Source organism: Glycine max, chromosome 2 (genome assembly GCF_000004515.6).
Source record: "Glycine max cultivar Williams 82 chromosome 2, Glycine_max_v4.0, whole genome shotgun sequence".
Classification (NCBI taxonomy): Eukaryota; Viridiplantae; Streptophyta; class Magnoliopsida; order Fabales; family Fabaceae; genus Glycine; species Glycine max.
This window is the reverse complement of record NC_016089.4, coordinates 44,536,925-44,550,757: the sequence shown is the minus strand read 5'-3', so window position 1 is coordinate 44,550,757 and position 13,833 is coordinate 44,536,925. Positions and strand designations below refer to the sequence as shown.

General features: G+C 29.4%; 2 protein-coding genes across 4 annotated transcripts; both read left to right on the top strand.

Annotated features, from left to right (window-relative positions):
* The first annotated feature begins 3,347 nt into the window (after positions 1 to 3,347).
* On the top strand, positions 3,348 to 7,040 carry LOC100777722 (transmembrane protein 56-B-like). Of its 3 annotated transcripts, XM_014763294.3 has the most exons (9): positions 3,348 to 3,876; positions 4,706 to 4,794; positions 4,886 to 5,024; positions 5,177 to 5,251; positions 5,431 to 5,552; positions 5,631 to 5,702; positions 6,454 to 6,489; positions 6,573 to 6,632; positions 6,728 to 6,817. In XM_014763294.3, exons 1-8 carry the CDS (start codon positions 3,766 to 3,768, stop codon positions 6,613 to 6,615), a joined length of 687 nt encoding a protein of 228 aa, XP_014618780.1. In that variant the 5' UTR covers positions 3,348 to 3,765; the 3' UTR covers positions 6,616 to 6,632; positions 6,728 to 6,817. The 3 variants fall into 3 exon arrangements, with proteins under 3 accessions (XP_014618780.1, XP_006574388.1, NP_001242876.2); XM_006574325.4 differs by lacking the exon at positions 6,454 to 6,489 and having other exon boundaries at positions 3,352 to 3,876; NM_001255947.2 differs by lacking the exon at positions 6,454 to 6,489 and having other exon boundaries at positions 3,636 to 3,876; positions 5,631 to 5,706; positions 6,728 to 7,040.
* A 2,052-nt stretch (positions 7,041 to 9,092) lies between these two features.
* Positions 9,093 to 12,390, top strand: LOC100788407 (calcium uniporter protein 5, mitochondrial). The gene is made up of 2 exons (XM_003518306.5): positions 9,093 to 10,053; positions 11,662 to 12,390. The coding sequence occupies exons 1-2, from the start codon at positions 9,526 to 9,528 to the stop codon at positions 12,145 to 12,147; spliced, it is 1,014 nt and encodes a 337-aa protein (XP_003518354.1). The 5' UTR covers positions 9,093 to 9,525; the 3' UTR covers positions 12,148 to 12,390.
* Positions 12,391 to 13,833: the final 1,443 nt, after the last annotated feature.

Sequence of the window (13,833 nt, the reverse complement as noted above, 5' to 3'; positions counted from 1 at the left end):
GGAAGGGGTGAATTCACCTCTGCAAAGTGTGAAGAGGAAGAGTAAGACAAGATGGTGTGATGTAGTGGGAAGAAGAGTTGAGAACTGCCAAGAGGGAAAAAAGGTGCAATAAGGGGGAGAGAGAAAAAGGGGGTGCAAAATGTCAGGGGTGGGAAGAGAAAGAGTTTAAAAGGGGAGGAAAGAGGGATAAATAAAGAGGAATGCTAAGGGAAATAAGAGAGGGTAAGTTATTAAATCCTATCTTAATCCATTGTTTTGTAAGCCAATAAGATATGATAAAATAATTCTATCATCCTTTTTTTATTTTTTACAAATAATTCTATCATCCTATCCTATTTTAAACAATAGTTAAAATATTCTATTGTGAAGTTTGGGATAAAAAGAAATTAAATTGGATTAAGAAATATTTTTATCACTCATCCTTCTTTATTCTTCCGTCCCTTCCTTTTCCTCCACATTTTGTTTGTACTTTTATGGTCATTGACAACCTTTTGCTTCCCTAGGGCAAACGACCAAAAGGGATATTTTTTTAAAAAAAATTACTAAATAAGGATAAAATTTAAATTAATATTTCGAAAGAGGTAAATTATAAGATAACTTATGACTTTTGAATTGAAAGTTGTAAACTATTTTATGATTATTTATTGAAGTTGTAAAAAAAAATTATTTTATTTTATTTTTTTAAGCACGACTTTAAAGTCGTAAGAGTTTTTTTTCATATGACTTTAAAGTTGTAATGGTTTTTTTCTTTTGTTTCTTTCATTGAAGTCATAAATTATTTTACAACTTCAATTTTTTTTTGCACGTAAGGTATTTTTAAAATCGTAAATAGTTTTTTATTTTAATTATTTAAGGAATTAGTATATGTTTTCTTTTTTTTAGTTTTATTTAATATCTTTTATATTGTTTTATTTAATATTTTCTATATTTTTTACATTGTTTTATTTAATATACTTTCTATATTTAATATTTTCTATATTTTTTTATTAATGTTAAAGATTATTATTTGTTTTGTAAATTAAAAAAAATAACGCAAAAGACTTAAATTTAAATAAAAATATTAAAATATACTTTGTTTAACAAAAATATTAAAATATTTTGTTACTAATATTAACAAATGATATTAATTTTTTATAATTTTTTTTCTAATATTTGAGGTTGAGAAAATTGTAAATACACGACTTGGACGACGAGCAATAACATTCACTATCTAACTGAACGAATGATGGTGAGTTTATGGAGAATTTCAAACATTATGAATTCCTTGCTCGCATACAATTACAACATGTGCTTCTTGCAATTTAAACTGTGATGACTTTGTTAACCCTGTATATAAATTGAAAAATATTTACAAAGTTTATTAGCATCATTTTCGTTTCATTGGAAGCGAAAGTCTCAATATTTGGATTCATATTTTATGTTTGATCCTTTGAAGTGACGAGACAGAACAAGAAGGTCAACTACTAGTCATATACATAATGACATAGATGAACCAATTTCAAATAGGCCTAAAAAATGTTTATTATATAGAACTGAATGACATAATGGTAGTAACTGTCCATGTAAGCAAGTTGATGGTTAATATTGTTTTTACTTTTTAATTTTATATTTTTTTTAATTTGTATTGTTCAATTTATATTAATGCATTATGTTATTTATAATTTAACAACTAATTTTGTTACTAAATTATTTTGTTGTTAATATTAAAATAATTTATAAAATAAAATTAATTAATACTACTATATGAAATTATTAATTTAGTTAATGATAATTGTAAAAATTAATTAATTTTAAAAAATTAATATTATTTGAAAAATTATAAGTTAATATTATTTTTTAATATTAGTAAAAAAACATTTTAATATTTTTTGTTAAAAAATTATATTTTAATATTTTTATTTAAATTATTATTTTTTTCATTATTTTCCTAATTTAAAAACCAAATAATAATCCTTAAAATTAGTAAAAATATATTAAATAAAAAATATATAAAAAATATTAAATAAAACTAAAAAAGAAAGCATAGATTAAATAATTAAAATAAAAAAATATTTACCATTTAAAAAAAAATACCTTATGTCCAAAAAAAATCGAAGTCATAATTCACTGAAAAAAAAGAGAAAAAAAAAATCCAGTACGATTTTAAAATCGTGTGAAAAAGAAAATTAAAGTTGTAAAATTTGTTATGATTTCGATGAAAAAAAAGTTATAAAGCAATTTATAACTTTTAATTTAGAAGTCATAGGTTGCCTATGATTTACCTTTTCGGGATATTAATTTAGATTTTAACCCATTTGTTAATTGGTTTTTTAAAAAAATACCCCCTCTTGATCGTTCGTCCCCCCCCTGCAACTCGCAGTTTAAGTTATCATCATCTCGATTCTTTGGCTACAGATCACGAGTTTGGTTATTTTGAAAGGTAAATTTTTCCTTCTCCTGCTTATTTTAACTTTGATAATATTTTTTTGTTCTTTTTTTTTTCTTCCTTTTTTCACTAATATGTGTTGAAGAAAAGAAGAAAAAACATTTTTTTTGTTAATGGCATTGTTCTTTTAAAATGAGACAGAATTTTTTAAGTATATAAAATACTTACATTAAGTGTTACTATTTTTTTTGTTGTTAAAATTAGTTTGATACTTATATAATTTTTATAATTTAATTAATTAAATGTACGGTTCACCAAACATTCCCTAGAACCGTAAATCTCCTTGATAATTAATAAATTAATAGCAGTGGCTAAGAAAAGGAATGAGACTTTAGAGTTAGATGCAGTTTTTTTATATGTTCCATATTCTATTTTCTAATCCGAATTGAAGTTACATAATTCACGTAATAAAGAATTATATTAAAGATCAACATAAACTATTAAGATCAAAGTCTAATTCTAATTAAACAATACCACTATCTATATTTGGAAACACGTTCACCAGCAACAAATCACGTCAAAAAGCTTAAATGACACCAATGTTACAGCCAATAGCGTGCGTGGCTCGTAGAATGGATTAGAGGACAATTGAAGCTTCTGCGTTAAGAACACACCATTGCGTGCTCATCTTCACGTCTTGTTATTTATATATATGGTACATAATCGCTTATAATTGGGTAGGTTTTATATATTTTAATGATGCCATGTTTTTTTGGAAAGTTTTGTTGGAAGCTATTTTTTTTTATTCTTGAGAAGATATTATCGTTGAATTTCGTTTGGAAAAGTTTCTAATTATTATAAAAAAATTAAAAACTGTAAATGAATTTTAATTTATATTTTTTTACTAATATAATTGGTTGAGTAAGTGGTTGAGTAAAGTGCTTGAATTATTGTAAGGATACTGTTTTCAATTTTTACGAATAATTTTTTTTTTCTTGGAACACAGATAAAAAGTTTCATTATATCTTTAAACGTTAAAGAAAATGTTCTTTTACCTTAGTCCCACCCAATTCCTAGTCCATGTGGTGGGATTTGTTTGCTTTCCAAAGAACTTTGTCAACTGGGATATGCTAAATGGATGGCCATAATGTATTTACAATGGCAAAAGTCACATGGGCTAAGAATCGACACAAAAAATAATTCAACTTCTTATGAATTATTATGGAGATGTTTTTATATATATATATAATTGGTGAGAGGAGAGTCCACCAACACTAGTATTATCGTATCCCTTCATAATAGAATATACTTTGAACTCAGGCACACTTGTGCATAATACTGTCATGTCATGTCTTCGATGTTGTTTGGTTTGATTCAGCAAATTTGAACAAAAGGGCTTGATGGAATTAACTTCTTCTTTTGGTTTAACCTTCTTCTATGACTATGCTACTCCAAGCAAAGTAGTCCTATGGCTGGCATCTATCTTCTCCGGCATCATCTTATGCGTTCTTGTAAGTAAACTCATCTATTCATTAGTTGTGTGTGAATTTTATATCTGTTTCCTATTAAGATTTGATAATATGTCTTTACAAACCACAACAAGGAGCTTGGAGCCTTGTGTTTTTCTTATAAGGACTGTGTGGTTGTGCATTTTTAAGATGAAGTTATTGGATGAAGGCTTTGTATTGGATGTGGGAGAAATCCTAAGAATGGTAAAATGTGGGATTGCAGGGTGTGATTGCATAAGAATGGTAAAATGAAAAAAATTATTTTGGGGTGTGGGGAAAGAAAATTTTCCTGAGGGAAGAGTTGAAAAAATGGGAGGTATAGTTTAAGGTATATATAGATAGGTTGGTGACATTGAGTGTAGGTGGTTAAGCCAATGGGTTAGTTGATATGGTCAAATTTAGTTATTTTCCTTCAAGAGTAATGTTTCATTATGGTGCACCATTCCTTTAACATGCAAAGAAAAGTTAAATGCTTTACTAGTTGAGGAAAAGATTAAATGTCATGATTCAGAAATAAGTTAATATAACAATTGAAGATGGTATTTAGCATTTGTGTTTACTGATTTATAATTTGATATTCCTTCATAGCTCGCATGGACTCCAACAAACTGTTTTTGTAACTTCAAATCCTGAAAACTGATTTAAGATTGAATTGACTTTTAGATTTATGCTGATGAATGCAGTTTCTGTTTTTTTCCCTTTTCAATTTGTTCTTTTTGTCAAACATATGCTCAGTTTTATCTGAATGGGGATAATTCTCAAAAAGACTAGTTGTACTGAAGAACCTTTTGTTGGCAATTATAAAGCTTGACCTTTTTGTTCCTTCTTGAAGGTTTATACATCAACTGCTATTTTAAGTTCTTTGTTGTTCAAGGGATATGGAAAATTGAGCAGTGCAGAGAAAATTGAATGGAATAACAGGTGAAATGCCTTTGCATAACCTTTCCTGTTTGCATTGATTATATCAACTACTTTTTTTTATGTTGAAGTATTAACATATTTTGTAATGCAGGGGATTCTCTACATTTCACGCTCTTTTTGTATCATCTGCATCTTTCTACCTCCTCATCTTATCAGATGTCTTCAATGTGAATTCACATGGCGACGTAGTTATTAATAGATCATCAACATTATCAGATGCAGTATTGGGGGTAAGTTGAAGATATAAGCAAAATTGGTTGTTGGTTTCATGCAATCTTAATAGCAACAGTGTTGTTAAGCATTATTAAGGTTCTGTTTCACACCCTATCTGTAATTTATTTTAAGGCTGTTGTCTTACTTGTTCTGTTTTGTTTCATTACAGATTTCTATTGGTTATTTTCTAACAGATTTGGCAATGATTCTTTGGAATTTTCCAGCTTTAGGGGGTCTTGAATATGTAAGTAGATATAAGTTTTTTTGCTATTAGTAACACATTAACAATATTATCAATACTGACAATACATTATATGCCACTATATTTTTATTTTATCTTATGCTCATCTTTTTCCTATCATATGTTGAATTCAATATTTAAGTTATATAAGTGGTAAACCTACTTCATCAATTTACATTTAGGTTCTACACCACGGCCTATCCATAGGTTCTATTACACTATGTCTGCTAAGTGGTCAAGTTCACATCTACATACTAATGGTTCTTTTCTCTGAGAGCACTACTCCTTTTGTAAATCTTAGATGGTAAATTTGTTGTCCAGAACTCCATTTACCTTCATGTACTTTTCTTAACATTACTTATTACATTAATTACATATATAGGTACTTGGATATTGCTGGCCTTAAGAGCTCCAAACTTTACATTTGGAATGGCATCGCATTGTTCTTTGGGTGGTTGGTACTGTCTAATATACTCTCTTTAATCTTGACCTCAACTCTAATTCCTCTGTAATGAAATTTGGAATATGTTGTATGATAAGTTATGTAACACTAATGAGTAATTACCTTATGACCTGAAGGAATTACTTATGACCATGCATGGTTTCTATTTTGGTGCTTTCATTTTGTAATCTTTTTTATCTGCTTCTGAATGAGCCATATTTGGGCTAATGGCACTAGTTAGAAAGCAATGGTCAAAGATAATTAGAAGGGTTTTGACAAAATGAAAAATGAATATTGCATGATGTATCATATATGTGGGTGAAGCCTGCTTTATTTGATATAAAAATCACAAGTGGGTAGCTTACTTAAGCTTTAGAAGGCTATTACGAATAGAAAACACCACTAAATTAGTAGGTTAATTATACTATCTAGAAAATGATAATGATAATATAGGTAAGTCTGTGTCATCCAACGAAAACATGGAGCTTTAAATGTTGAAGCTATTTGTTTTTTCAACAGCAGATGCAAAAATTTAGTGCATGTTTGGTTTACAGTTGAAAATGATGCAACACGTGTTCCAATACAAATCCAACAAATAAAAGCAAAATAAATGCAGCACTGAGGGTCCTGATCTGTTGGCAAAACTACTTATGCCTCACGTAATTTTGTAACTGTAAACCAAACATGCTTAGTCCTTTGATGTACAATAAATGTATGCAACGGTGTCAAACTTGTTGTGACTCTCGATGTTTCTTGGTTCCAGGGATTGTTATGGAACTACTTTTCTTGGTAGTTCCAGGTACAAACCTTAACATTCTTTTTTGTGCAGAGTGATTTTAAACCCTTGTAGCTTATGCTTAATTATTATCAACTGTGTGGCAGGTTGCAAGGATTTTCCTGTTCATGTTCCTATTTTACCACATAGGGACCCGTTATGTAGAGGTTAGCATGTGCTCTCTGATTCCTTGTCACATAAGTCTTGACATTTTTCCCTCTATATTGCCACTGAATCAAAAACTCTATGCTGTTAATTTCAGGTGAAGGAGATCTTTCTATTTGGTTTTTACACCTTGATTATGGTGCCTTCTGTGTTGGCAGTGCTGAACATATTTTGGTTCTGGAAGATTGCAAAGGGCATGGTTAAAACTCTCACAAAAGCAAAACACAGCAAGTGAGACTGACAAATACACTTAACATAGTATCAATCAACATTACCAATGAGAAGGCCAGTAATGGTTTTATAGTAGAGTTACGACCAACATTTTTATTTTAACCTGTAAGCTTTACTACACTACTACAGTTGGATATTTTGAATTTTGAATGTTAATTGAATTTATTTTAGTGGCAAAATATTATCTCAATCATTCTTTTTTAATTAACGAATAAGAACAAAAATTATCAAAAACAAAAATTAGGCTCTTCCGGTATTTACGGGTCAGATGGTAAGCAAGAAAGATCTATGGAAAAGGATAATTATCAACTGTGCATATATAAGAATCTGTTCTTGGTAATATTTATGGAAAAAGGGTTATAAATTATTCTTTACTCAGTTACTACCTCCGACTGATATTATGTGCTTTTCTTAAGATAATATATACTTTTTAAGAAAATATTTAATTAAAGTTATTTTTATTAGAAAAGTTAGAATCTAATTATAATCGGATATTTTTAAAAAATAATCAAACTATAATTTTTCAATATTAGTATTTGAGTGAAATATTGATATATGATATATTATTAAGAAAAAAGCAGAACCAATGTTTTTTCCTTCTAAAAAAAGGCAAATTATATATACTCGATATTTTTATTTTTTTTAACTTCACAATAACTTCCCTTGTAATAACAGGAAGTGTCGGTGTATAATGATTTTAAACAATTAAGTGAGATCATTTATTTTAGATAATGATGACATTAATGCGGACTTCAGAGTATTTATCATGATAGAAATGGAATTATTTTAGGGGGAAAATTAAGGATATCATGAGTTTTGAAGAAATAAAAAAATATTAATGTAATTTGGTAAAAAAATAATTAATATTTGTTTAAATTTTAAAGTAACAAACATTTTGAGACAGACTAAAATACTAAAAAATATCTGTACCAAAAAAGTATAGAATACGAGACAAATCATTGTTGTAATTACTGCTACTGTTCGGGATATTTTATTTTATACGTATTATTACAATTAATTCACTTCTCAAAGCTAGCCAAAACTGGACAACGTTTTTTTCTTAGAAAAAAGTTTATAATGAAGTCTCAATTAATTGACATTATATTTTATATACAAATCTTAAATATATTTTTATATAATTGAATATCATTCTCTAATTATAATTAGATTTTCTCTTAAAAACTAACATCTATTATATAAATTATTGAAATAAAATTCTAATTTTAATTAAAGAATTAACACTAAACAATTTACAACAAATAGGAATAAATCATGTCATTTTTTTTTATCGGACTGTTAAACATATCTTTCATTTTTTTTTCTTATGAGGGTATTAATACGAAATAATTTCGATTAAAAGTATATATTAGATTAATATTTTTTTTAACATGATTTATTTTATATTTATATTTAAGAGTTAATTAAAATTCAAATCTTGAATCATTTCATTAAAACACAAGCTCTTATTATCTATGTCGATGACTTATTGATTACCATTTAATATATCTCTCAACCACAAAATCACACTTTGAGGTCTAAATTACATGAGAGAGCATCACGTAACACGTTAACGATAAGTAATTTATAAACTTATACACGGAAATTGAAAGAATGAACACTGCAGCTAGGAATCCAACTTTGGTTTTGGCACACGACACGTATGGGGGAATTCGAGCATTAACTTTTTTGGGGTTCCAATAAAATACGGAAATTATATGAGCATCAACTTTGCTTAAGAGGTGATCTCAGAGTGTCTGTCTAAAAATTAATAGGGTAAATTACTTTTGTATCCTTCTTTTTATTTAATTTGTTTAATTTGATTTATTTATTCAATTTAGTTCTTTAATTTTCAAATATTGAGTTAATGTTGCCATTTCTGTCTAATTCACAATGCCATCAACAAAGTTGAACATGAATTTATTTCACAAATTTCTGCAATTAAGGATGTTATGTCAATCGGACATAAAGGACTATATTAACTCAATTTTGAAAATTGAGAGAATAATAATAGAAGGATTTAAATTTAACAAATTAAATAAAAATAGAAAAAAAAAACAATTTAGTAAAAAATGTATTAAAAATGAGGGGAAAAGAGAGAGAAATTGAGCATGTTTATTTCGTTTATTTTGCAAGGACAAGTGGACAAGAGACACCAAGTACACATCGTGTTAGTTCCATAACTTCCTAGGACATATCCATGTTAAAAAACCGTCAACTACCAATCACAAACAATAACGGTGTTAGATTAGAATGTTAGCTATTCACACGGGAATGTGATGGAACGTATCATCACTGCTCTTTCATTTGTGGTTGTTATAGCATTGTAGCCTCTTCAACGTGTGCACCTTCCCTCCTCTTTGCTACTACACACGCTTTGGTTTTGGTTTCCACTTTCCCGAATTAGTTTTTGCTTTATCTATCTTTCCTTCTCCGATGTCTATGCCTCTCTTTCCTCCTTTCCTCTTTTATTTTGTGTATTTTTTTAGTTTTTAGTAGCAATAAATGCACATGTTTCCTCTTGCTTCAAAAGTTGCTAGCCTTGTGCATTAGTCTCCATGTGAAAGGAAAAGATATAGGTTGTGGTGTGGCTACATTGGATTAATTTTGTGGTTTTGCACATAAAAGTTTGGATTTTTTTTTTGTTTTGTTTTGGGGTGTTTCAAGATGTGGAGTAGATGGTGGTGTGGTGGTGGTGGTGGTGCTGCATCATTGAGGCAAAGGGTGTCTTTTGTTTTCAATGGAAGCCATGGTTGTGTGGGAAAGGTTCATCCTTTTGATCCTTTGAGGGGTTTTGGAGGGGAACATTGTGGAGGGGTGGCGTTTGTGTTGAAGCAGATGAAGAGGGGTGTGTGTTCTTCAACTTTACTTTCATGCCCTGCTGGTGGTGGTGGTGGCAACAAGTCCAATTCAAGTGGGAGTGGGAGTGATAATAATAATAATAATAGTGGAACTGAAGGGTCTATATCATTCAGTGAGGCTAAGAAGCTTATGAGATTGGTGAATGTGGAATCGCTCAAGATGAAGCTTGGTATGGATGGGAAAGAGGTTATTCCATATGTTGAGCTTCTTCAAGAGTGTAAGAGCATGGGTGTTGCAAGGAGTTCTGAGGAGGCTTCGGCATTCGCCAAGGTTCTTGATGAGGCTGGGGTTATTCTCCTCTTCCGAGACAAGGTCTATCTGCATCCTGACAAGGTGTGTTCCATATCTATGTATGAATCTATCTATTTGTGTTTGACTTGTTTGTGTAAAAGAATAATTTTGAATTTTTTTATTGTGGGGCTCACTTAAAACATGTTTAGAAGATTTCAAGTTCTATAACCATGTATTTAATTTAATGTCAGGAGATGTCATTCATTATCCCTTTTCATGGTCCCCTAGCCTTTAAGGCTATGTTTGGAAGATTTCCAATATTTTGTGTTGCTAGCTACATCTCTTTTTTAGTAATAGTCCCACTGGTGATTCATGGCTTATGAGTATTGGCGCCTTTGGATTGCAAATTAATAAATTGTCTCAATTATAGAGTATGGATTGTGAGTATTGCTCATCCCAGTTATACTGCATATACATATTCTAGACGTAACTCTTACTAGCCATTTGCACATTAATAATATGGCGCTCGATTTGTTTGATATGGAGGTACAACTTATGCAGCCATTAGCCACATAAAAGACAATTTACAGCGTATCTAAATGGTCCTAGTAGATCCACCAACTAATTTATTTTTGTAATCTATGGCTTTGTATATAAATGTTCAACAGTGAGTTTACAATTCAGTTGTGCATCTATGCTTCCTGAATTACTCCTTTGGCTAAACTCCATAGCAGGTGGAAAGGTGCCCCTGCGTTTAAAAATAGTCATTGAAATTTGGAAGTCGTGTTCAGGAATACTTTCAATGTTGTTAACTGTTAAGCACTTAAGCATAGCTATGTTTTAGGATCATGGTCATCTCTAGATGAACTGGCCACAACGTATTAAACTACAGCCACAGAATGGTTCGACAGCAGAAAATATTTGTCAGCTATGTTTCAATTTCCAAAAACTAGGTTCAATTCAATAGAAGAATGCCATCAAAATTGAACTGAATTCTTAATATCTAACTAACTTTCTAAACTAAACAACCAATCCTGCTAGTTGTTCATCCTTTGGTTATGAGTTCTGATACCCGGTAAGCTTGCCTGACTAGGACTAGGATAGAACCTTATAAGCTGAATTGATCATATTGTTTGCTGACATAAACCACTTCAGGAAATTTATTTTCAAAACAAGTAGGCAATTGAATAAGTAACATGGAATTCTGTTGTCTGCACTTATGTGAACTGATTCTTACTCACTGACTAGGAGGCGTGGATACTTCAAAATCGTAGCTGTATTAAACACAATTATATCAATACTTTAAACTTTTATATCAATACTTGGAGAAATAGTACAAAAATTAGATGCAATTTCTTGAGCACCTTTAGTATTGTTTTCCAATCAATACTTGAAATATGACAAAATTTAGATGTAGTTCCTTGGTCACCTCACTAACCTATCTTGATTTTTAATGCAAATTACTAAAGTGAAACTCCAATTCTGATTGAAAAACAATACCAAACACGTTTAAGGAACAGCTTCTAAGTTTTGTCCCAAAGATATAAATAGTAATAAGATAAATCATAACATTTGCTCATTACTAAAAATACCAATTATTTCTTTTCATATAAAGCTTGTGCCTTAATTTTATATGTTGTCTTATAATCATTTTGTGTCCTAAGATTTTTAGATTGTTGATTTGTTTTTGTAATGCATGGTCAATATTAGGTGGTGGATCTGGTCAGAAGTGCAGTTCCACTAGCACTAACAGCTGAGGATGATCCTATGAGGGAGGAGTTAAAGAAGCTTGTGGAGAAGAAGGAAGAAATCGACTCGTTGGCGCACAAGCAGGTGCGTCACATCCTGTGGTCTGGACTAGGATTCGGTGTGATCACTGTTGGACTATTCTTCAGGCTAACATTCTGGGAATTCTCATGGGATGTAATGGAACCTATCACATATTTTACCACTTCCACTGGCCTAGTGGTAGGCTATGCCTACTTCTTGTTCACTTCAAGAGACCCCACTTACCAAGACTTCATGAAGAGGCTCTTTTTCTCCAGGCAGAGGAAGCTGCACATGAGGTACAATTTTGATGTTGACAGATTCAAGGAGCTTCAATGTAAGTGCAAAACACCCTTAAATGCCAAAACCATTTTGAAGAATCGCAAAGGGTTGGAACTGGATTTGGAGGATGCTTTGAACAAAGATTAACATTTTTTCCCCAGGTTGCTTTATAATTTTATTCATTAAAAGTTTTAAACAAACAAATCTTACAGTTAACCTCTGTTCCCCCCCTATTTTCACTTTTGTTAGGGTGGAGCTTACTCTAACTATATATTGTTCTGGCTTGTATGAGCCAGCATTATTCTCTTTATATATCATTTACATACCAAAAAGATTACATGAAACATCCTCTTCCCTTTGTTGATGGCACCAATGTATAAAATTTTATCATTCACATACCATAAGATTTGAATTAACAAATTGTAGCTCTCGTTGAGTTTTACTTGTACGTGAAGTTTAACAAATAACCAATACAAATACTTTATACGTAGCATTATTGTGTTAAAATTGAAGCAATATTTTGAAATATAATTTAAAAATTATTCAAAACTATAAGGAAGATATTGGAATTATTTAAAAGAATTTAAGTTTTTAAAAGTCTTAAAAACGAAAAATCAAGAATTTAATATATCATTTAATGAAATTAAGATATTTTTAGCAGAAAATATGCCAATTTAATATATAAGAAAGAATTGCTTTAAATATGTAACATTTTATACATCTAATCTAATGCCAATAAAAGGCTGATATGATATTGTTAAGGCTTAAATACATTTTATAGTTCTTTGAATTTTTTTAAGTTAGTTTTAATCTATTTTTTTTATAATTATGTTAATAATATTATAATTTGTGGCGATTTCGCATTGGAATTTTTCTTATAATTTTATTTCTTTAAAATGATTTATGACATTTTAAAAATGCTAGAATAGTTTTAAAAAAACAAGAAAAGAAAAACCGCCACAATTTTACATTTATATTTTTATTTTTTCTTTATATATTTTGAGAGTTTTAAACCTCCAAAAATCATTTTCTAAAATTTAAATTAAAAAAATTTGCGTTAAAAATATTTATAAATTGTGAAGCCATCAACACAGGAAAATTAAAAGTGATTTTTTTCAAAAAAATTGAGGGAAAAATAAAAATAATTTTTTAAGGATTAAAAATAATTATCTAAATTTAAATTACTAAGCATATTGTTAACGCAAAAGAATAGAGTATGAGAAGGAAAAAAAAAAAAAATAGAGTATGAGAAGAAGAAAAAAAGTGGTTGATGAGATATGGATTTAAAACCGCGTTATCAATTAATGTATTATGATGAGAATGATGTGTTCAAATCCTAAAAAAACGAGAATGATTTGTTCAAAGATTTTAGACGGCAAACAATATATGATATTAATCATAGACCACTATTGAGATAGTGTTTAGATTATTTTTTTTTCAACCATGGGCTAAAACACCTCATGAGAACAAATTTTATTCAAAATAATAAATATCAATTGCGGTGAGCATGGATCGCGACCCAACTAAGCTATTTCCGTTTATTGATTTAATTATATTTATTATTTTTAATAACTTCGAAGAAAAAAAGCATCATTCTTCTTTACATGCATGTTTTTAATATGAATTTAAGACTGGATGAATTCAAAGACACGTTAAATATGGCCGGAGTATTATATTCAACATAAAATAGTATGTTTTCTAGATGCTAGGAAAAGGATAGGAACATGTTTACTAATTTATTGATTGAATATATTTAAAGATGAATATATTATTCAATTACTTTACTATAGTAATTTTTTATAAGTAATTTGTTTTAACGATGTTTTTTTTTTC